The sequence below is a fragment of the Amblyraja radiata genome, chromosome 6 (genome assembly GCF_010909765.2).
Source record: "Amblyraja radiata isolate CabotCenter1 chromosome 6, sAmbRad1.1.pri, whole genome shotgun sequence".
Classification (NCBI taxonomy): domain Eukaryota; kingdom Metazoa; phylum Chordata; class Chondrichthyes; order Rajiformes; family Rajidae; genus Amblyraja; species Amblyraja radiata.
In genome coordinates, this window is record NC_045961.1 from 96,499,372 (window position 1) to 96,523,698 (window position 24,327).

At 43.5% G+C, this 24,327-nt stretch overlaps 1 protein-coding gene across 5 annotated transcripts in view; it reads right to left on the reverse strand.

The window, feature by feature from the left end:
- herc2 (HECT and RLD domain containing E3 ubiquitin protein ligase 2) overlaps positions 1 to 21,309 on the reverse strand; it is a 188,683-nt gene extending 167,374 nt beyond the window's left edge. For 4 of the 5 annotated variants that reach the window (XM_033023264.1, XM_033023265.1, XM_033023262.1 and 1 more), the window contains exons 1-2: positions 20,959 to 21,308; positions 1,332 to 1,449 (exon numbers count right to left, since the gene is read on the reverse strand). In XM_033023264.1, the coding sequence (XP_032879155.1) occupies positions 1,332 to 1,449; positions 20,959 to 21,030 (190 nt within the window). In that variant the 5' untranslated portion in view covers positions 21,031 to 21,308. Of the gene's footprint in view, positions 1 to 1,331; positions 1,450 to 20,958 lie in introns of all 5 variants that reach the window. The other variant, XM_033023263.1, reaches the window with a different exon arrangement.
- Between the last annotated feature and the right edge of the window lie 3,018 nt (positions 21,310 to 24,327).

A 24,327-nucleotide genomic window follows, 5' to 3' on the forward strand; every position in this document is an offset into this window, starting at 1 on the left:
TGTATATTTTGTTACTATCAATTATATTATATTGTATTACTTACATGGAAGCCCATACCTGTAATTTCAGTGTGTAGAAAGGAACTGCAGATGCTGGTTTATACCGAAGATAGACACAAAGTGCTGGAGTAACTCCGAGGTCAGGAAGCATCTCTGAAGAAAAAGGATGGGTGGCGCTTCAGGTCGGGACCCTTCTTTAGACTACAGAACTTCAGAAGAAGGATCCCGACCCACAACATCACCCATCCTTTTTCTCCAGAAATGCTGCATGACCCGCTGAGTTACTCCAGCACTTTGTATCCATCTCCTGTAATTTCAGTATCTGATTTAACAGTTCTTTTTTAATTTATCGGTTAAAAAAGAACTATTTTCATATAAATGATCTTAATTTCGTCAAATGAAATCATTAAGTACACTCCCATCAATTGACCCAACCACTTAAAAAGGTCTGGAGAGCATGGTGGTCAATAACACTTGAGGTGCAAAGGAGAGTCACCAAAATATTGCCCGGGATGCAGCAGTTCAGTTACAAATAAAGTCTGGAGAAGTATGGAGCATTTTTCCTTCGCTCCATAGATGCTGCTGCACCCGCTGAGTTTCCCCAGCAATTTTGTGTACCTTCTGGAGAAGATGAGTCTGTTCTCTCAGAAGAATAGAAAGTTTAAAGGTGACACGACTGAAGTGCGTAAAATTATGATGGGTATAATTATGGTCCACTGCAGGAAAACCTTCCCCCATATCGGAGGTAAATAAAACTAGAGGGCATAGATTTAGAGTAAGGAGGAAAGATTTAAAGAGAATCTGAAGGGAACCTTCTTCACACAGACAGTGGGAAGTACCTGGCAAGCACTGCATGAGTGTAGCTGATGATGGATCACTGGCAGCATTTAAAAAATTTCAAGATGAGCATTAGGATTGTCTTCCCATGTTAATCTGATCACCCAGCACTTGGACTAATTGGAAAAGTATCCATTGATCAGTGTGGAGGAGTTAAGATGAATGGCCTATTTCCATGCTCTAAATTCTATGACAGATTATCTAATGAGGGGTTTAATATCTAACACCTCTTAGAAAGAAAAATAATGATGAAATCAATTTTTTCTCCAAACAAGCAGAGCTAGTGAAAATTCATTTTTACATGACCAGTCAGACGAATATCTGGTTCGCATGACTTCCAATATCTGTAAACTAATCTAATTTTTTTGTAAACATTTTTGAAAATTTGTTTTTGCAACATCAAAACAGAGCATTCCAAACTGGTGGCAAAACAGCGAGATTATGAAGCATGATTTATCAACAATCCTAGATTTACATAATTGATATATTATTACCTTTTGATGCCTGTGAGTCATTGAGATTTTGTGTTGTTTCAGGACCAGTGTAAACAATTTCACCATCCTTGACCATTTCATTCCAAAGTCCACAGAGTCCATCTCGAGTGAAGGCAAGCTAAAATTAAAACAAAACAGTAAGAATCTTCAGTAAGCTAAAATCCCTCAATATACGATGAGTCTCATAATGTTAAAGATCATTAGTGAGATGCAAAAACTGAATTTATGAATAAATTAATCTGCTTTATTTCCAACCTAAACTCCTTCCAACCTAAATTCCTGATGCTTGAAATATAACCCAAATTCCTGGTACCAAACAGTATTCAAATTACAGACACCTGTGCAATCCCTATATGAAAAAAAGTATTTGGAAAAACTAATTACAGACAATAGGTGCAGGAGTAGGCCACTCGGCCCTTGCGCCAGCATCACCATTCAATCTGATCATAGAAACATAGAAATTAGGTGCAGGAGTAGGCCATTCGGCCCTTCGAGCCTGCACCGCCGATCATGGCTGATCATCCGCAATCAGTACCCTGTTCCTGCCTTATCCTCATATCCCCTATCTTTAAGAGCCCTATCTAGCTCTCTCATGAAAGTATCCAGAGAACCGGCCTCCATCGCCCTCTGAGGCAGAGAATTCCACAGACTCACACCTCTGAGTGAAAAAGTGTTTCCTCATCTCCGTTCTAAATGGCTTACCCATTATTCTTAAACTGTGGCGCCTGGTTCTGGACTCCCCCAACATTGGGAACACGTTTCCTGCCTCTAGCATGTCCAAACCCTTAATAATCTTATATGTTTCAATAAGAACACCTCTCATCCTAAATTCCACCATGTACAAGCCCAGCTGCTCCGCTCTCTCAGCATATGATTGTGACACTCCAAAAAATAGTTTGTTATTTGTTAATATTCATAAATATTTCTTAGTCACTTGCTATTGAAGTCCAGATTTCAGAACACAGCAGTACGAGACCATATATTACACCAAAAAACACAAAGTGCTGGAATAACTCAGTGAGTCAGCCAGCATCTCTGAAGAACATGGATAGGGTGACGTTTCAGATCAGGACTCTCTTCCGACCTTGTTACAGCAGTTCAGGTAACAGAAATTTGCCCTTACAGAACTCACAAATCACCAAAAATTGGACAAATTGAATATCATATAATTCTCACGAAATTAGTGAAAAAATGGAGTGAGCAAAATTTATAATTTCCTCAACTTGCAATAGTTGACACATGATGTGGCTTCCCATTTTCTAGGAACGCGACCTACACGCAAAACGGAGGCTACCCATATTAGAACTGCAGATGTTCCATCAATATTGCATTTCCTTAAAAGATTCCATATGGAAAGCTCAATGTTGTTGGAAAGGGGTGGAAAGAGAATAACATACCAGGTGCTGCATCTGCCTTTCAATAATCAGATCTTTCCTCCACATTTAATTCCAAAACAAAAATCTATTCCCCTGTGTGGGGAATTTTCTTTTACTGACAGAATTCCTTTTGCATGAATGACATAAAACTACAAAATGTGGAAATTTTTGGTGCCTAGCAAGTGTCCAACTCAATTACTATAGACAAGGACTTTTTTAAGCAACATTGACTAAACAATAGGATAGGACAATCCACAAATAACTTGAATAAATGAGGTTCGATTTGGTGGAACCTGTAAAATACCAACTGTCCTTTAATTAAATCTAAAACATAGCTCCATTATAGACATGTTAGGAAAATAAAATAATTAATATCAGTTCAATTTATCATAGATCAAGAAATCTCATTTACGTTAGCACTTTGTGAAATGCTGATCTTACACCAGCCTCATCTCACATTACTAGCCTTGGACTCATGCATTGAATAATATGCTCTTCAAAACTATATTAACGAGCCAACCGCTCCGTCAAAAGCTTGCATAGATTGCTCCACTGAGGTCAGACCATGTTACTTACTGCTCGTCTGGTTGTTGACTGGAAGCAAGTTACTATTTTGCAAAACAGTTGCACTCTGCCAACGCTAAGAAATTAGCACCGATTGACACCATAATCCTACTTCAAACCTCAAACAAGAAATACACATAGCCACAAGCATCATGTTTCCCAAGTCAGCTGATGTGAAACGAAATGTTCTTGAATTCGAACACCATGGCAATACTCAAGCAATAAATATTGAAAATAACTTCTAAAAGGTACATGTATTCAGGCCCCACTGAAGAGTAAACACACATTATGAAATACTACTGGCCAGAAAAGAACACAATCTGTTTTGTAAATGTATGGAGTTAATGTAGTTTGCCATCCGCAGAACTATAACTATATCTTATGTATAAGAAAAAACATTTTTCAAACATCTGTCTCCCAACTGCTAAAGTCCCTTATAGGTACGATCTGCTACTACAGAGCAAATCAATAAATATTAGATTTATACAGTGAAATGGCACGGAAACAGGCCCTTCAGCCCAGATAATTCATGCTGACCAAGTGTCCATCAAGTCTAGTTCCATTTGCCCACATTTGACCCACACCCCTTTAAACCTTCTTATCCATTTAACCAAGTCTGAAGATGGGTTCCAACCCGAAATATCACCTATTCTCGAGAGATGCTGCCTAGCCCGCTGAGCTACTCCAGCATTTTGTGTCGACCTTCGGTATAAACCAGCATCTGCAGTTCCTTCCTAGCCAAGTTTATTATTCTCACGTGTACTGAGGTACAGGGAAAAGCTTTTGTTTGCATGCTATCCAGTCAGGGAAAAGACTATACATGAATACAATCAAGGCCAATGTAACTTTCGAAGAGCACAAGAGTCAGCTCTATTCCCGCTATCTAATAATTTTATATATATTTGGGGTAATAATTGCATGTCACAAACTGCTTAAATAACTAATAAAAATAAAATGTATCTCAATAAAATGCAGAGCAACACATCAAATCCTTACACAGTAAGGTAACCAAGCATATCCAAACCATGACACTATTTGATCCAGACGATAAATTAGAAGCATTTTACATTCTTTTTTTCTCTTTGGTTTCCTGCTTCCTGGAGCTGGGAATATCTTAGACGTGCAATTTTGATGTTGTTCTTGATGTTGTATGAATCTGGCCTACATAGAAACATAGAAAATAGGTGCAGGAGTAGGCCATTCGGCCCTTCACCACCATTCAATATGATCATGGCTGATCATCCAACTGAGTATCCTGTACCTGCCTTCTCCCCTTCTCCCCATACCCCCCTAGCCCCCACCCCCCGATACCTTTAGCTACAAGGGCCACATATAACTCCCTCTTAAATATGGCCAATGAACTGGCCTTAACTACCTTCTGTGGCAGAGAATTCCAGAGATTCACCACTCTCTGTGAGAATTTTTTTTTTCTCATCTCGGTCCTAAAAGATTTCCCCCTTATCCTTAAACTGTGACCCCTTGTTCTGGGCTTCCCCAACATCGGGAACAATCTTCCTGCAATACTCCAGGTGTGGTTTCACCAAGACCCTGTAATAATAATAATAATAATAATAATAATAATAAATACTTTATTGATCCCCTCAGGGAAATTCAGATGTCCAGAAGCTCCCAACTGTACAACTGCAGTAGAACCTCCCTGCTCCTATACTCAAATCCTTTTGATATGAATGTTAACAATGTTGAGATCAAATTGAGATGCTGTCAGATTATTATAATCTTAAATGCAAGGTGGTATATTTTGGGAAGTCAACCCAGAGTAAGACTGACACTGTGAACATTATGGAACAGGGGAGTGCTGTAGAACAAAAGACTTCAGGAGCACAAATACATAATACACTGAAAGTGGAATCACAGGTGGACTGGATGGTAAAAGTAGCCTTTAGCACGCTGGCTTTGACCATGAAGAGAATTGAGAAATAGTAGTTACAGAGGAATGTCGCAGTTCTACAAGATATTGCTGAGGACGTATTTGAAGTATTGTGCTCGGTTTTGGTAACCCTGCCATAGAAAATACGCCATTAAGCTGCAAAGAGTGCAGAAAAGATTTACGAGGATGTTGCCAGGACTCGAGAGACTGAATCGCAAGGAGAGGTTGGGCAGGCTCGGACTTTATTCCTTGGGAGCGTAGGAGATTCAGGGTGATCTTATAAAAGTGTTTAAAATCATGAACGGAATAAATAGAATGAATGCATACAGTCTTTTTTCCAAAGAGTTGTGGAATAGAGAACTAGAGGTATAGATTTTAGTCGATTGGGAAAATTATCATCTCTTGAGGGGCAACTTTTTCCACACAGAGGGTGGCACGTATATGGAATGAGTTGCCAGACAAAGCAGCTGAGGCAGGCATAACCAAATTGAAAAGCATTTGGATATGTACATGAATAGGAAGGGGTTAGAGGGATATGGGGGGGAAATGTAGGAAAATCGAGCTAGCATCCAACTCGTCCATTGCAACCAATGTAGGCTTCTGAGTTGGCAGGGACAGGTTGAGCTGAAGGCCTGCTTTGTGCAGTGATTCAATCTATGAACAAACAAGGTCTGTTAATGTGCCCTGCCTGGGTTGAATACATGTTAAAATAGATTTTCCAACATCATTAAGCCCCTGTTCCACGATGCGAGTTCACCCAAGAGCTCTCCCGAGTTTAAAAAAAAAATCAAACTCGTGTTAAGTGCGTAGAATGTACGTAGCGGGTACGTCGGAACTCGTGGATGTCTCGTAGCTGCTCGTAATGCTAACGGCAGGTACTCAGGAAACGCAGAAACTCGTGAAGTTTTTTCAACAGTGTGAAAATTTTCCAAGAGTAAAAAACTCGTAATGAAGTACCACGAGACTGATTTTTTTTTTTAAACTCGGGAGAGCTCTTGGGTGAAAGGACCGGGTGCACAACATCAGGAAGAGAAACATGAAGTATAAAGGCTTCCTCTCTAAAAGGAAGTATTCAATTTTAATTCTGAAGAACCAGGGTCTTGTCCCGAAATGTCACCTATCCATGTCATCCAGAGATACTGTTTAATCCACTGAGTCACTTCAGCACTTTGTGTCTCTTTGTAAACCAGCATCTGCAGTTCCTTTGGTCTACAGTTTAAGCTTTGTCTCTTGCAACTGCAACCTATTTAATATCTGCAACCACTGCTCCATCCCCTCAGCAAAAGAGTAAAATTAATTAATGCTGCAGTACATTGCTTTTATAATAGAACAGTGAGAAGAAAACTCTAATTGATCCCTCAGAAGATTGAGAGCAATTTTAACTATGTACATTTTCAAAACATACACATCTATCCAAGAAAACGATCCCCATTTGAAATGAAATTTAGGAGAGAATAGTACCTTTCATTTGTATAGTACCTTTTACACAGAAAGATTTCCTGAACTACTTTCCTAAGCCCCACTGGTGAAATGATTATAATTAAGGCAGAAACAGCCAGAACGACCGAAGCACAAAAATCTCAAGCAGTGGGAGGAGGTCCCAGAGGGGCAATGGCACGTAAAGGTTTGAAAATAAGGCGGCAATTTTGAAATTGTGGCATTGCCAGATCAGAAGCCAGCCAGCAGGCAATCACAAGTACATGTTGTGCATTTGGCAATGGACAGCAAGAGTTTCAAGTTCAGGTAAGTGTGAAGAATGGAAGACAAGTCAGGTGAGTACTGGACAACATAGAACAAAAACATAAATTGCTGAAAGAATTCGGTGGGTCAGGCAGCATTTGTGGAAGGAAAGAAATGGACCGTTAACGGTTCGTGTTGAGACCCTTCCTCTGGACTAAGAGAGTGGAGGAGAGATAACTTTCATGAAGAGGCTAGGGGGACCAGGGCAACATAGAAACATAGAAACATAGAAAGTAGGTGCGAGAGTAGACCACCAGGTCCGTCGAGCCCGCACTGCCATTCGCTCATGGCTGAACACTAAACAGACACACTTACCCACAAACAGTAGACACAAGACACAGAACACAAGACACTACCCTCCCCTTTATACCGCTATCACCCCTCTCCACCCCAAGAACCTCGTGATCTCCTGGGGGAGGCAAAAAAACGGATAAAAACCCAGGTCCAATTCGGGAAAAAAATCCGGGAAATTCCTCTCCGACCCCAATCCAGGCGATCGACACTTGTCCAGGAGATCACTCAGGTCTTACTATACTAACCATACCTAGGTCCATATCCCTGCCCTCTCCCCGTAGCCCCTTATCCCCTTGGCAGCTAAAAAACCATCTATTTTAGTCTTAAATATATTTAAAGTTTCTGCTTCCACTGCTCCCTGGGGCAGTGAATTCCATAAATTAACCACCCTCTGGGTGAAGAAGTTCTTCCTCATCTCAGTTTTAAAAGAGCCCCCCCTTATTCTGCAACTATGTCCCCTAGTTCTAGTTTCCCCGATCAAGGGCAAGAGCTGGCACTGGATAGGAAAGGTACTGGATAGGATAATAATAATAATAATAATAAATTTTATTTATGGGCGCCTTTCAAGAGTCTCAAGGACACCTTACAAAAATTGAGCATGTAGAGGAAAAACATGTAAGGGGAATGAAATAAATAGTAGAGACATGACTAGTACACAAAGTAAAGACAGAATTCAATACAAAACACAGTATGAGGCAATTAATGCACAGATGAAAAGGGACGGGGACGTGGGGCTAAGGATAGGCAGAGGTGACGAGATGGGTCTTGAGGCGGGACTGGAAGATGGTGAGGGACACGGAATTGCGGATCAGTTGGGGGAGGGAGTTCCAGAGCCTGGGAGCTGCCCTGGAGAAGGCTCTTCCCCCAAAACTGCGGAGGTTGGACTTGTGGATGGAGAGGAGACCGGCTGATGTGGATCTGAGGGACCGTGAGGGTTGGTAGGGGGAGAGGAGGTCAGTGAGATATGGGGGGGCCAGATGGTGGAGGGCTTTGTAGGTGAGGACCAGGATTTTGTAGGTGATCCGGTGGGAGATGGGAAGCCAGTGAAGTTTTTTGAGGACTGGAGTGATGTGATGCCAGAATTTGGTGTGGGTGATGAGTCGGGCGGCTGCGTTCTGGACCAGTTGGAGTCGGTTGATGTAGATGGAGCTGATGCCAAGGAGAAGTGAGTTGCAATAGTCCAGTCGGGAGGAGATGAAGGCATGGATGAGTCTTTCAGCAGCAGGCGGTGTGAGAGAGGGTCTGAGTTTGGCGATGTTGCGGAGATGAAAGAAGGAGGTTTTAATGACATGGCGGATGTGAGGCTTAAGGGAGAGGGTGGAATCAAAGATCACGCCAAGGTTGTGGGCCTGGGGAGATGGGGAGACAGTGGTACCGTCGATGGTGAGAGTGGGGTTATTGATTTTGCTGAGTGTGGCTTTGGAGCCTATGAGGAGGAATTCTGTCTTATCGCTGTTGAGTTTGAGGAAATGGGATAAGGGAGGGCAAAAAGGAGATGGGATAAGGGAGGGCAAAAAGGGATGGAGAAAACAACCAAGGCTGGGGCATGATCGGTAAAGCTGACCAGGGGCTGCAGGTGAATGGAAACTGATGGGAAATTAAAGAGAAGTATGGGGCCAAATAAGGGAGGTGGAGTGGGCAGATGAGGAATAGTGGAGGGAGAAGACAATATGAGATGAGTATGTGGGTGATGATTAATTGGGCCGGTGGGTGTGGAAGAGGCAGGGCAAGAGGGTACATGGTGTCATTAGAAAAGAGGGAATGTGTGTGTATCTGGGTGAACAGAGAGACTAGAGGGGGGAGCAAGTTACTTGAAATAGGAGAATACGATGTTCATGTCGTTAGGCTGTAGACTACCAGAGGCAGGATGCTACATGCTGTACATCTTGTTCGCGTTTGGCCTCGTCTTGATTTTGGGGGAACCCAGTAGTCAGCGAGTGAATGAGATGGGGAATTGAATGGTTAGCAATGGGGAACTCCAGGTGACGACGGCAGACTGAACGCAGATGCTCCGTGAGGCAGACGCATAGTCTGTACATGGCCTCCTCTACATCAGGGAGCCCACATTTGTAGCAAATAATGCAGTGGACAAGTTTTGAGGAAGTCCGTGCGAATCTCTGCCTGAACTGGAAGGGCTGTTTGGGTCCCTGGATGTTAGTGAGGGTGGAGGTATAGGGACAGGTTTTGCAGATGCAGGGGAATTTCCAGCTGTTAGAGAGGGATATGCGAACCAGGGAGTCCCAGAGAGTGGTCCCTGTGGAAACCATAAAGGGGTGGAGAGCAGAAAGTGAGATTGATAGTGGGAATCACTTCGTAGCTGACAGAAATGTCAAAGAATAATCTGCTGGATGCAAATGCTGGTTAGGAGAAAAGCTTGACCAGGGGGCTCTATCCCTATTTTGTATGCAGAGAGCTGTGGTGAGAACAGATGTGTTTGCTGGAGATTCCAGTTGCTAGCCATTTCAATTCCCCTCCCCATTCCCACACTGACCTCTCTGTCCTCATCCTCCTCCACTGCCAGAGTGTGGCCAAATGTAAACTCAAGGAACAGCATCTTATAGTCTGCTTCAGTAATCTACAGCATGACAGCATGAACGTTGAAGTCTCAAATTTCAGACAACCTATTCCTCCTCGTTGCCCGTCCACCCAGATTCTTCTACATATCCCCTTTTCCCGACAACAAAAGCCCCCTCTTGCCCTGCTTCTTCTCCGCCCACCCAATCTACCACACATTCCTCTCATGGTGTCCCTTCCCTCCACAGTTCTCATCTTCCCCCACCGAATTGGACGCATACTTCACCTTCCTTTCCCATCAGACTTCACCATCTGCAGCCCGATTACCTCCATGTATCACTTCCCAGCTTGTTTTCTCCCTCTTTCCCCCCCCGACTCCATCCACCAAGCAACCTCGCATCACCTTGATCTACCCACCACATGCCAGTTCTTGCCACAGCCTCCTCGTTGGTTATCTTCTTATCTCCCCTCCACTCCTTCAACCCAGAAGGAGGGTCTTGACCCCAACCATAAACTGTCAATTTCTCTCCGCAGATGGTGCCAGAGCCTCAAGTTCCTCTGGAAGTTTGTTTTTTGTTCCAAATTCAATCATCTACCGTCTTTTGTGTCAACATAAAAATGCATCAATTTTTTGCAGCAGAAAAAGTCAATGCCTAAAGCCCCTGTCCCACTTAGGCAATTTTATTCTGCGACTACAGGTGACTAGGCTGTGGCCACGTGGTCGTGGGGTGACGCCTGTATGGTCGTGAGTAGTTGCCTCAAGTCGCCTAAAGAGACGTGACGTTTTTCAGGTTGCAGCTGCATTTTGAAATGTTCAAACCTTTTCAGCGACTGTGGACTTGACGTAGTTTGTCTTTTTGTGTCATTGGTGCTATCGTAGGTTGTCGCCAGGATGACGCAGGCTGTCACCAGGCGACGTAGGTTGTCGCCGGGTGCTGACTTTGGTGAATTCCATTGGCGACTACCTATGTCAACCGGAGACTGAATTGTCTTCAGTTGTTGCCGACAAGTCGTTACTTGTCGTAGCTTGTTGCGGGTGGACGAAGGTCGACTTTGATTGTCGTAGGTTGTCACCTGCGTGGTCATAGGTGGACGTCCTAATAGGTAGCCGGTTGTCGGTAGCTTGCCGTAGCTTGACGTCGACTATGTGGTAGGTTGTCTTGGTCCCCTAATTTGAGGAGGGACATTCTTGCTATTGAGGGAGTGCAGCGTAGGTTTACAAGATTAATTCCCGGGGTGGCAGGATTGTCATATGCTGAGAGAATGGAGCGGCTAGGCTTGTATACTCTGGAGCTTAGAAAGATGAGAGGGTATCTTATTGAAACATATAGGATTATTAAGGGTTTGGACACAGTAGAGGCAGGAAACATGTTCCCAATGTTGGGGGAGTCCAGAACCAGGGGCCACAGCTTAGGAATAAGAGGTAAGCCATTTAAAACGGAGACGAGGAAAAACTTTTTCTCACAGAGAGTTGTGAGTCTGTCGAATTCTCTGCCTCAGAGGGTGGTGGAGGCTGGTTCTCTGGATACTTTCAAGAGAGAGCTAGATGGGGCTCTTAAAGATAACAGAGTCAGGGGATATGGGGAGAAGGCAGGAACGGGGTAGATTGGGGATGATCAGCCATAATCAGATTGAATGGCGGTGCTGACGCGAAGGGCCGAATGGCCTACTCCTGCACATATTGCCTATTGTCGTAGCGTGTCGTAGACATTGTCGTGGGGGGGTCCAGTCGCCGCTTTTTCAGCGACCTGCTACGACTGTGACAGTCGCCGGAAATAAATAAATAAATAAATAGATCACCTGTGGGACAGGCCCTTATTTCTATCTCTGGAACAGTCTTGATATTGGAATGAATATGTAAAGGGGCTGTCCCACTGTACGAGCTAATTCAAGAGCTCTCCCGAGTTTAAAAAAAATCAAACTCGTGGTAAGCACGTAGAATGTACGTAGATGATACGTCGGAGCTCGGGACGTCTCTTAGCAGCGCGTAACGCTAACGGCAGGTACTCGGGAAACGCGGTAAGCTCGGGAAGTCTCATGAAGATTTTTCAACACAGGGATTAGATACCCCCACTGATTTGGGTGGGAATTTTCCAAAACCAAAAAGATATTTAAATGTTTAAAAAAAAACTTTGACGGAGGTCAGGACCAAATATCGTAGAAATAGGCCACTCCTGCAAAATCCAATGGACTGACGTGAAGTACTCAACGGAGCGGAACCTCCACCATTTTGGGAATACAACTCTGACTTCCGTTATGCCTCTCGCAGTTTAATCCACGTCAGTCCATTGGATTTTGCAGGAGTGGTCAATCTCAGCCTTCTATGATCTTTGGTTTAATCAGTGTTTTGGGGAAACAGTATGTGTGTGTATGTGATATAGCTCATCTACCAAATTCATAATTTTGTTCATTTTCTTTTTAAATGTTTTCCTCCCTGCCAGAGGTGCTGCTTGTCCCGTTGAGTTACTCCAGCATTGTGTCTAGCACATTAGTCCATCTGTCTACCAATCTAATAGGCACTTGGGTGCGTATGATACATCTCAGCTGTTGCTCTAATGAATGGAAAGGAATTTAACACAAACGCGTCAAGTATTGCGAGAATGTTACTAAACAACTTAAACCTATTAAGTCCACTAATTCTGGATTAAAAAAAAAAGTAAAAAAATCAGTCGCTCTATGGTGTCGATATTCCTCGATGTGTTGGGGGAAATATTGGGATGAAGAGAAAATCCTCATCAGGAAATTCATTGTTTTGCCCGGTGATCTGATACGATCAGACGAGCGAATGATTGTAACCTTTTAGGCGACACGATCATTTGTTCGTCTGAAGAAGAGTCTCAACTGAAACGTCACCCATTCCTGGTCTCCAGAGACGCTGTCTGTCCCACAAGTTACTTCAGCTTTGTGTCATATCGACGAACATTTGTTTGACGGTTCCCCATGGATCAATGCACACTCCCCCATATCTAGCCGGTAATAAAAACTCTCCCTGTGACTGCGCCCACGCGTTTTCCGTTTTGGTAACATCTTATAATTGATATATAATTAATATATGAAGTGGATTTAAATAGGTCACAGTTTCCACAGAGTCACCGGTAAATTTCTTGAATTGTACATAGTCTCGAAAATTGTGAATTCTAATTCAGAATCGACACATTCTCGCAGAACTGTGCCACAAATAAACGCCCAATCCGTGCCAATTGTAGCGATGTTTCCAGCGCCTCACCGCCGCTGCTGAAGCTCTGGTCCGGTCCCGGCAGGAAAGGCCGTGCCAATACAGTTGGTGGGCCACGGGGGGGGTGGGGGTGCGAGGCGAGGACGCGACTCGGATAATAGCCGCATCCTCGCCAGGAAGCGACTGAAGGACGGTTTCCCCCTTACCTTACCCGCTTCCCCCCCACATAAAATACCAGGAAAAAAACTAAAAAAAGTCATTTGCAGACAATGGTCATTGACAAATCCACACGTGAAGAGTGTTTCTGATCTGTCGGACAGGTGTTTGCGGATGTTTCTTTATAATTATAGAGATAATTCTTCTGTCATCAGCTGTGGAGGTCTTCTTGGTCTGCCACCCCTTTGCGATTAGTAAGCTCACCAGTGCTCTCTTTCTTCTTAATGATGTTCCAAACAGTTGATTTGGGTAAGCCTAAGGTTTGGCTGATGTCTCTAACAGTTTTATTCTTGTTTCTCAGTCTCATAATGGCTTCTTTGTCTTTCATTGGCACAACTTTGGTCCTCATGTTGATAAACAGCAATAAAAGTTTCCAAAGTTGATGGAAAGACTGGAGGAAAGACTAGGTGTTCAGAGCTCTCTTATAGCTGCATTAAGGAGCCAATTAAACACACCTGAGCAATTACAAACACCCGTGAAGTCATGTGTCCCATGTAATTTCTACATGGTGAAACCAAAATGTATAAAAATGGCCTGTATATAAATAATAAAACACTCTGGTTTCTGTAATTTTCCATGGCCATTATTGAAGATAAATTATGAATGACTTGGCTTTTTCTTGTATCCTACAAATTCCAGCAAGCTTTGGGAAAGCATTCTGAAGAATCGATTTTCTATCATATTGGCCTATCTTCTGTAGGTCACAACAGTCAGGACACCAAGTGAAATTCCAGTAGATGCTCATAGTGATTCCTTTACCAACTTCAGACATTTACTTGTGCGACATTGCAACATGGTATATATTGCACCAATACAGCAGAAAAATGGATATTTGGCTTCCCAAGTCTGCACTGACCAGTGGTCACCCACCCTATTGTCCAGCACTTGACCCACCGCCTTCTTTGCTGAGGGAATACGTGCCCATATGGGGATCATTTCTTAAACGCCATCAGCAACTCTGCTTCCACCTCTCTCTCTGGCAGTGACTCCAGGTTCTCATCGCTCTCTGGTAAAAAGGGTCCCCACTAAAGGGTGGCACGGTGGCACATCTGGTGGGGCAGCTGCCTCAGAATGCCAGAGACCGGGTTTGATTCTGACCTCTGTGTGGTGATTGCACGTTCTCCCCGTGATCTTGTGGGTTTCTTCCAGGTGCTCTAGTTTCATCCCACACCCCAAAGAAGTGCGGGTTTGTCAGTTGATTGGCCTCTGTAAGTTGCCCCTGGTGTGCAAGTAGTGGATGCGAAAGTGAGATAACATAGAACTAGTGTGAACGGGTAGGCATGCACTCGGTGGGCCAAAAGGCCTGTTTCCATGCTGTATCTCCAAACTAAACTGTTTATCCTATACCTTCAATCTATGTTCTCCAGTTTTATCAATTGATATGAGAAATTTCCTGCAGTCTCCCCTTTCCAAATCCCTCATAATGTTATCCATCTCAATCATATCCTATCATAACGTCATCCACTCCCAGAATAAAAACCCAGCCTTTCCAATAAACATCAACTACTGTGCTGCCCTCAATACAATATTTCCTTTTCAAAAAATCACATCAGATTGGACAGACATGATCTGCCCTTGACAAAGTCACACTAGCTATCTCAGATTAGTCCCTACCTTTAAGTTATCATTAATCCTGTTCCTCAGACAAATATATCTGACCAAGCACATCCCACAGTCCGATCACATTATATGGTCTGTTTCAAAAAACCCTGATCTTCACCAGAAATTTTCAATACACATGATTTGTGGATATACAGAACAGAATCAGTTAATTTGGCAGAACCAATCTACATAACCATTTATGTACAACTCTAACCAACACTGTTCAAACGCGATACAAAACCTGGAGTAACTCAGGTCAGGCAGCATCTCTGGAGAAAAGGAATAGGTGACATTTTGGGTCAAGACCCTTCTTCACACCGAGAATCAGGGGGAATGGGAAACGTGTGAGAGAGACTGTGATGAAGAGAAATATAGAATAAATGAATAAAAGATATGCAAAAGAGTAACGATGATAAAGGAAACAGGCCATTGTTAGCTGTGGCCTCGGTGAGAACGAGTTCATCTGCATCTCTCTGCAGCACCTTCTATATATCTTGTTTCCCTTTCCCCTGACCCTCAGTCTGAAGAAGGGTCTCGACCCAAAACGTCACCTATTCCTTCTCTCCAGAGATGCTGTCTAGCCCGCTCAATCTTTGTGTGTCTATCTTTGGTTTAAACCAGCATCTGCAGTTCCTTCCTACACTCTCAAAAGTTATATGATATTGGAGGTATTTTTCTTTTCCACTAAAACCTCGTGTACAAAAATAGCTCATCCGCAGAGTATAATCTTAGTGAAAAACGTCCGAACAAATCATCCAGAAGATCTGAGAATTGTGAACTGCATTGCAGCTCCACTCCTGAAAATTGCAGGCCAACCTCTCAATACATCTGCAACACCAGGACTTGTGCAGACTGCACAGGTAATAACTAACCAACAAAAATAGATTGGAAATCTAAGTGTATATAGATTTTTTTGAGAAAAATCGCACAAACTGGTGAAATACACCAAATACTTCTGCATTTGCATCAAAAACATAAACCTGCAACTAAAGTAAAAGAGGTTTTCAAGGAGGAGATATTTACCAGAATTAAATTTTCAGTTCAGTGCGCTCCCAGGTATTTCGATGCTTTTGCATTTAATGTGTAATTTTTTAGATATCACACCCTTTAACAAGCCGATTTCATGTATTGCTGAGATTACATATTAATAAAGAAAAAAATATTGGATTACAACTGAAATCAAAAGTTTCCCGTCAGCCAACTAATAGTTAAGAATACATTTGTTCCTCATAGAATAAGCCAAGTTTCAGATGACGACACATTCAAACATAATCTAGAGACTATCAATGTGCAATAGACAAAGAAACCACTTCTGTTTTCACTCAAATGCATTAATTGCCCACAGATCTTTGCTTTCATCCTATACGAAAGACTATAACATTTGTTTGCTTGAGATCATTTTTCTAAAAATATCTTACCTGCGGCTGCTGACAAAATCTATGTTCTCAATCTTTCCTGCTTTGCAATCAGTCTAAAAAAAATCCCATTGCCGAGGTTTAATCTGTTCCATTGCATTACAGTCACGTCATAATGTAATTGACAAGCTTTTGTAAATCCTACAGAGGAACAGCAAGCTTCACTTTTCAACCTCAATTATTCTGTTTTTGTATTGGAGTCAAACAGCAAAGAAAGAGGCCCTTCAGCCCAACTTGCCCATGCCGTCCAAAATGCCCCATCTACATACTAGTCCCGTCTGCCCGCGTTTGGCAAAAATCCCCGCTAAACCTAATCATGTATTGTCTTTCTGCTGACTGATTAGCACGCAACAAAAGCTTTTCAGTGCACACGTGACAATAAACAAAACTAAACCAACCAAGTCAAGCAAAGAATATTCCTTTGTGAATGGTATATTTTACAGGAAATATTGACAAGATGTGCAGGCCCATTAAATGGATTTCTATAAAACACTGCAACTGATAAACAGAACAAAAGTCATTTGAAGTATAAAGATCTACTTCAAATTTATTTCCATAAATTTAGTTTTTTTAACAAAACGGTATTCCTAAGTGGTGTCAACATAAATTAAATGCAATCTTTTAACTTTAATGAATATTAAAAACTTCCACATCCATTTGTTTACAGCAGGTCTGTAAAGTTCCATGGACAAAACATGTCAACAATATTGCTCCATACTTTCATCATGGTGCCAGATTACCCCACATGTAAAGATCAATAGAATTAAGTTTCAATTGCTTCTTGCACCGTTTGCTTTGATTGAACATGACTTTGGTTGAACACCAGATCCATGATAGGAGGCACAATATATATTTCACCACTGAAACCCTAGTTCATATCTTGTTAATTTACAAAGATCTTTCAGTTTATTTCCAGTTATCCACCCCAGTTTATTTTCGCAATTGGCTTTGGATCAAAGGGAAAGATACCAATTGAGCTACATGATGAAAACAGGAGGGTATGGAAATGAGGGGGGTGTACCTGGGACGCCAGGTATCACCGTTGAGCCGTCTGGAGACTTTGTGGACTTATCAATGAAACGTCAAAGAAGGAGGGTGCCCACCTGATGACCCCAATGACGTACCTGCCCTACCTTTCACCACTCCAATCCCACTGCTAATATCTAGAGTGCCGACTTACTACAGGGATTGAAACATCAAGTCCTATTAGCTCTACTTTTCAGTTCATTGTTATTCGAAGTCCCATCACTAATCAACATGTGTCAACTTCGATCACAAAGCAACACCCAACATTTAGATTTTAAAATTCTTCATGATCTGCCAGTCATTCTCCAATTCTACGTATATGACCATTGCAGCCCTGCTTCCAAGCCTGCTTCCTCTGTACGCTGCATTTTCATATAAATTCTACATCATGTTCACCCAAAGTTATCCTAAATAGTTCCTCTTATCATAGATTCCTGAAAAAAAGATTCCAAAACTGCTCTTTGAATTAGTTATCAATCACACCTCTTATAACTACATCCAGTTTTTCCACAAAAAGCAATACACATATTTTCGTAATAATGTTTGTGGCATTAAATAAGTCTCTGGTTTATGGCCTGATGAGGCACAGAACTATAAGAAAACCTGCAGCTACCATGGTTTTGTCTTTTCAGCTCTTTCCATTTCATACTTTCTCCAATTATTGCAGGAGTTAGAAAGAGAAATAGCAGATAAATAGAAACAAGAGACTTTTGAGATGCAGAACATAAACTTTTTCATTGAAATCATTTGTGCCTCAATTGTCATCTAGAGCAATGAAGATGTACAAGGCATATTTAGTTTGCAGGTGACACTTAAATAGTTGGTATCATAAGCAGCAAAGATGATTAACAAGAATTAGAGTAAACATAAGACATAGGAGTAGAATTAATCAAATTCAGCCCATCGCATTTACTCCACCATTCAATCATCCGATCAGACAAAAGGTATAGAAGTGTCAAAACGCACATCAGCAGATTCAGCGACAGTTTCTCCTGTTACCAGGCAACTGAATCATCCTACCACAACCAGAGAGCAGTGCTGAACTACGCTTTGATCCCCCTCAGACTATCCCTTTTCTTTTTGCTGGCTTTACCTTTGCTGGCTTTACCTTGCCCCAAAACGTTATTCCCCTTTTCATGTATCTATACACTGTAAATTGATTGATGGTAATCATGTATTGTCTTTCTGCTGACTGGTTAGCATGCAACAAAAAAACTTTTCACTGTATCTCGTTACACGTGACAATAAACTAAACCAAAACTTGTATTTTTCCCTCTCAACCCCATGCTCCTGCCTTCTCCCCTTAACCTTTGACACCCTTCCCAATCAAGAACCCATCGAACTCAGCTTAAAAACACCCAATGTCTTGACTGCCACAGCCATCTGTGACAATAAATTCCACAGATTCACCACCCTCTGACTAAAGAAATTCTTTCTCATGTCCATTTTGAAGGCAATGTCCTTCAAAGAGTGGGATCTTGATAAACTCTGCAATTGGACCTAGGAATAGCTAATGGAGTTAAATTCAGGTATGTGTGAGGGCTTGCATTATGGGAAGTCAAACCAGAACAGGAATTTCACAATGAACAGTAGGCCCTAGGGAGTGTTGTAAAGGAATCAAGGAGTACAAGTACATCGTTCCCCGACAGTGACATTGAAGGTAGATTGGGTGATGAAGAAGGTCTTTAGCACACTTGCTTTCAGCAGTCAGAGAATTTAGTACAGACGTTGGGACATTATGTGCAGTTGTACAAGATGATGGTAAGACCCCATTTGTAGTGGCTTCAGTTTTGATCACCTTGCCACAGGAAAGATGCTATAAAGCTGGAAAGAATAAAGATAAAATATGTAGGAAAGAACTGTAAATGCTAGTTTAAATCGAAGATGACAAAATGCTGGAGTAACTCAGCAGGACAGGCAGCATCTTTGGAGAGAAGGAATGAGTGATGTTTCAAATCGAGACCCTTCTTCAGACTTCAGAAACATCACCCATTCCTTCTCTCCAAAGATTCTGCCTGTCCTGCTGAGTTACTCCAGCATTTTGTGTCTATCTTCAAAGAATAGAGAAGATTTACATGTTACATTCCATGATGCCAAGACAAAGGCCCGAGCTATAGACAGGATGGGCAGGCTGGCAATTATTCCTTGGAGGTGTGATCTTACAGAGGGGAATCATGAAATCATGAGCGGAATAGATAGGGTGAATGCAGTTTTCTTCACAAGGTATAGGAATTAGGAATAAATGGGCATAGATTGAAGGTGATTGGGGAAGAGATACTCAAATGGCAATTTATTTTCCAGTGTGGGGAGGATATGGAACAAACTGTCAGAGAAAGGCAGGTACAAAATAATATTTTTAATATTTCCGTGCTGTGTCTCTATACTAAACATGGGGCATCTCGGTCAACAAGGACAAGTTGGGCCAAAGGACTTGATTCCATGCTGTATTCCTCCAATATACTTACTCAATTAATGTTGATCAAAACACAATAAAATAGCGCTCAGGGGATATGGGGAGAAGACAGGAACGGGGTACCGATTGTGGATGATCATCCATGATCACATTGAATGGCGGTGCTGGCTTGAAGGGCCGGATGGCGTACTCCTGCACCTATTGTCTATAATTAGATGGATGCATGAAGAATTAAAGGGTGATTAGAATGGGGCAAAACAAGTAATTAAGCAGGGACAGACTTGCCTTAACAACTTCCTCCCATGCAATTATTTCTCCTTTGTTCAATATTCTCCCTTGTATACAGTCTTCCTGGTCTGTAACTAGATGCCTGAAATGAAAGCACCAAGACCTCTGGCATAGAAGCAAATCAAGAAATATGATTCGCATTCCAAATAAGGTTCACATTCCTATCACAACTCTTTTCCATCAGGATAAGCATATTTGGCCTTCCCTGATTTATATCATTGATCTTGAAATTCAGTATATTCAGATTAAATCTAAACCTGTTTTTTTAATGGCAAGTAATTTTCAGCACATAATATACTTCTCATAAATTTCTTATTTTATTTACTTGACAAAGTACAGATTCTTTTTACGTATCTACATAATCTGAAATGACCATCTGGTTCTTCCTCCCTTTCTGATGCTCCCCCCGCCCGCCCATCAATAAACACTTTGAAAAAAAGTGAATGTGCAAAATAGAATCCAAAAGATGCTCAGATGCAAATGATGCAGCTCAATTAATAAGAATTTTTAACAAAAGAATACGTCAGCTTCACCTAGTGCACCACCATTAAATGAAGGCCTACTTAATGTCTAAAAGGAGATTAGAACAATGCACCACAAATTATATTTTGGTGATAGCACTACTATTTTTTAAGCACTCCAAGCTGAAGTAAGAGTTCATAGTGATCCTTAGAATGCAGTATATTTCAGTACCAATAGTGATCAGCAATCCTGACACACGCCCCAAATCCGAACCAAACTGCACTCAAGACAATACAAGGGTTTTACAGAGAAACACGGTGCCATATATTTAAAAAAAACAAATGCATTCCTAATATGTCTTCGTTGTCCCATTACAATACAGAATCCCATTACAATACAGATTTCCATCCTTGCAAATTAAGAAGAAAGACAGAGAGGGGCGAGCAGACAGCAATTCAGATTCACGGCTGCTCGCAATATAAGCACACTGCATTTATTCATCTGCATCCCTCACCCACCCACCCAACCGGCGAGAAACACATCAGCCCCATCAGCAACACTATCCTTATTCCACATCGCCTGTTCGATATCAACCAACATCACACACCCCTGCCCCCCACAAAAATAAAATAATTACCTATTTAATTTTAATACCTGCAAATCCGTCTTCAGCCACTTCGAATCGAAGCGAGCCTGCGCTGCCAGGCAGAACCTCTCGAAAGGCATCTTCCTTACCTCAGGTCTTCAATGGCAAAGGGAGGGAGGGAGGGAGGGAGGGCAGAGGAAAAACACACGCGTTGTTGTAGACGGAGACCCTGCGCCGTTAGCATCCCGTTCACTTCCAGCCTTCCATCCCGTGCAACCATTCACAAGCGCTCCTTCTCCTCCCCCATGCCGCTAACCCTAGTTTCCCTCTGATTCTCGCTTCTGTTTTCTTCCCCCTCCTCTCTCTCTCGCTCTTTCCTCTTGGTCCAGGAAGTGGAAGATCAAGCACCCGGGAAGGCAGCGGCCATTAGCAACGACGTGCTGACGTCAGCGGGAGAGGGCTGGTTGATTGACGGCCCGGCCGTCCAATAGAGTCGCCCGCTGGCCGTCTCCCTGGGAACCAATCGCGGTACGTTGGGGGCGGGACTTCCGGCTTGGCCCTCCTCCTGCCCAACATCATCAGATCGTAAGTGTCAAGTCAAGTCTATTTGTCACATACACATACCAGATGTGCATTGAAATGAAAAGTGGCAATGCTCGCGGCAATAGACAAACAAACAAACTATAAACACAATCATAAACACACACATATTCTTTTACATATTAAATATTGGAAGGAAAAACGTTCAGTAGAGTCGGTCCCTGGTGAGATAGGAGTTTACAGTCCGAATGGCCTCTGGGAAGAAACTCCTTCTCAGCCTCTCCGTGATAGGAGCATTTATGAATTAGGCCATTCGGCCCATCACATGGCGTCTACTTCGCCGTTCAATGGCGGCTGATCTCTGCCCCTTTGTAGGGTACATTCGACAATCCCTGTTCCTGGCCCTATCCTCGAACTCTATCTCTGTTACATCAGGGCTGCCAACATTGGGTGAGGGTTGGTTGGGAGTGAGAAATTGCGAGAGACCAAGCCCGAGGAAGCATAGCGGGGGGGGGGGGAGGAGGAGGGTGTCCCCCCTCCCATTGGTACGGGGCTTTTTCAGCTTGAAATTGTGCAATCTGGTGCATACCGTAGTGAGTCTTTTAACTTACACTTGAATGCAATATATATGCTTTAAATTGGATTAGCTATGAATAAGGTTAGACTAAATTACATTCCTAATTGCATTCCACAGTAGAGCCCAGGCTCTGATCAACACGTGCAGCACATGACTGATCTTAGTATATTCATTATGGAAATCAGATTATAATCAAACACGGACCATGTTGACCAACCTGGGTCTCACTGCACACCGGGTACTATGCCTGACCCTGACTCCAGTAGCATACCTTCTCTCATTCCTGACCCCCCCCCCCCTCCCATTCTACCCTGATCATAGCTGCTTAGGTTCCCAGTGCTGAACACTCCCCTGGTCCCAGCTTTGACTGCATACCTAGTACTATTCCAGATCTTGACTCTGGATGCACACTAGGCCTTGTTCCTAGCCCCTCTGCACTGACAATATATCTGGCCCACACATAAAGCCCCATATCTGATGCCCTGGACTTAACCTATTACGTTCAAGTCCACAGGTGCTTATCTAATGCAGTAATCTTTTATGGGGCACTTCACAGAACAAATTATCTATAACAAAATGTGTTACATCCATTGGCTTCCTTGTTATCTAACATGCTAGTTACTTTGTTAAAGAAGTCATCAATTGGTTGAACATAATTTATCATCCATAAAATTATACTCACTCAACTGTATGTATTCTGTTACCATTTCTTTCATTTTCCTAACAAACTGTCCAGAAGTCATTTTCACCCCCAATATTTTCAGTATTTTGCTGTCTTCCTCTCAGCAGGAACATTTTTCCTGCAGTTACAGTAAGTGGAAATCTCGCAAGAAAGCAGGGTGCTTTCTCCAACCACTCCCATTTGAAGTCCACTATCTTCCACCACAAGCGGCGCAACGCTTCCGATGCCTCCGATGGCCTGGGATTCTTGCACTGAGGCGGTTCCATGGCCGGAGTTGCAGTGAGCGATTCGCCAGCCCAGCAAACATTCGCCATCCCCGCTCCCCGTCCGCATCTGTCCCCGCCGCTGCTTCTGCTTCCAACTTCCGTGGCCCATGCAGTTGATATCAGTTTTGAAATTTTCGTTGATCACAGAATTTCTCACGACAGAGTGAGAGAAATATGTGATCAGCGTGAGAATTTGGCAAAATGCGTGATTCTCACGCTCAATGCATGGGAGTTGGCAGCCCTGCCACTATAATCCCCCTATCTCCCCCCTCTCTCTCCCCCCCCTCTCTCTCTCCCCTATCCCCTCTCTCTCTCCCCCTCACTCTCTCCCCCTCTCTCTCCCCTCTCTCCCCCTCTCTTTCTCTCCCCTCTCTCTCCCTCCCACCTCACCCTCCCCCCTCTCTCTCTCCCCTCTCTTCCGCACCTCTCTCCTCTCACCCCCTCTCTCCCCTCCCTCTCTCTCTCCCCTCTCCCCCCTCTCGCCCCTTCCCTCTCTTCTCTCCTCCCTCTCTCTTGCCTCTCTTCCCCTCTCTCTCCATTCTCTCTCCCCCTCTCTCTCTCCCCCTCTCCCCCCCTCCCTCTCTCTCTTCCCCCTCTCTCCCCTCACCTCACTCTCCCCCTCTCTCTCGCCTCCACTCTCCTTTCTCTCTTCCCCTCTCTCCCTCCCACCTCATTCCCCCTCTCTCTCGCCTCCTCTCTCCTCTCTCTATCCACCCTCCCCTTTCCCCCTCTCTCCTCTCTCTCTTTCCCTCTCTTTCCCCTAACTCTCTCTCCCCTCTTTCCCCTCTCTCCCTATCTCCTCTCTCCCTCTCTCTCCCTCTCTCTCCCCCTCTATCTCCCCCACTCCCCCTCTCTCTCCCCCCTCTTGCTCTCTCTCCACACACTCTCTCCTCTCCCCCTCTCTCTTCCCCTCTCTCTCTCTCACCTCTCTCTCTCTATCACCTCTCTCTCTCCCTCCTCTCTCTCCCCTCTCTCTCCACATCTCTCCCCCAATATCTCCCCCACATATCTCCCCCCACCTCACTTGCTCTCTCTACCCTCTCTCTCCCCTCTCTTTCTCTTCTGTCTCTATCTCCTCTTTCTCTTTACCCCTCTCTCTCCCCGTTTCTCTCTTTCCCCCTCTCTCCCTCTTCTCCCTCTCTCTTTTGCCACCTCTCTCTCTACCCCCTCTCCCCTTCTCTCCTCCCCTCTCTCCTCCCTCTCCACCCCCTCTCTCTCCCAACTATCTTCCCTCTCTCTCTACCTTTCTCCCCCTCTCTTTCTCGCCCCTCTCTCCCCCCTCCTCTCTCTCGCCCCTCTCACTCTCCCCCTCTCTCACCCCTCTCACTCTCCCCCTCTCTCCCTCCCCCTCCCTCCCCCCACATCACTCTCC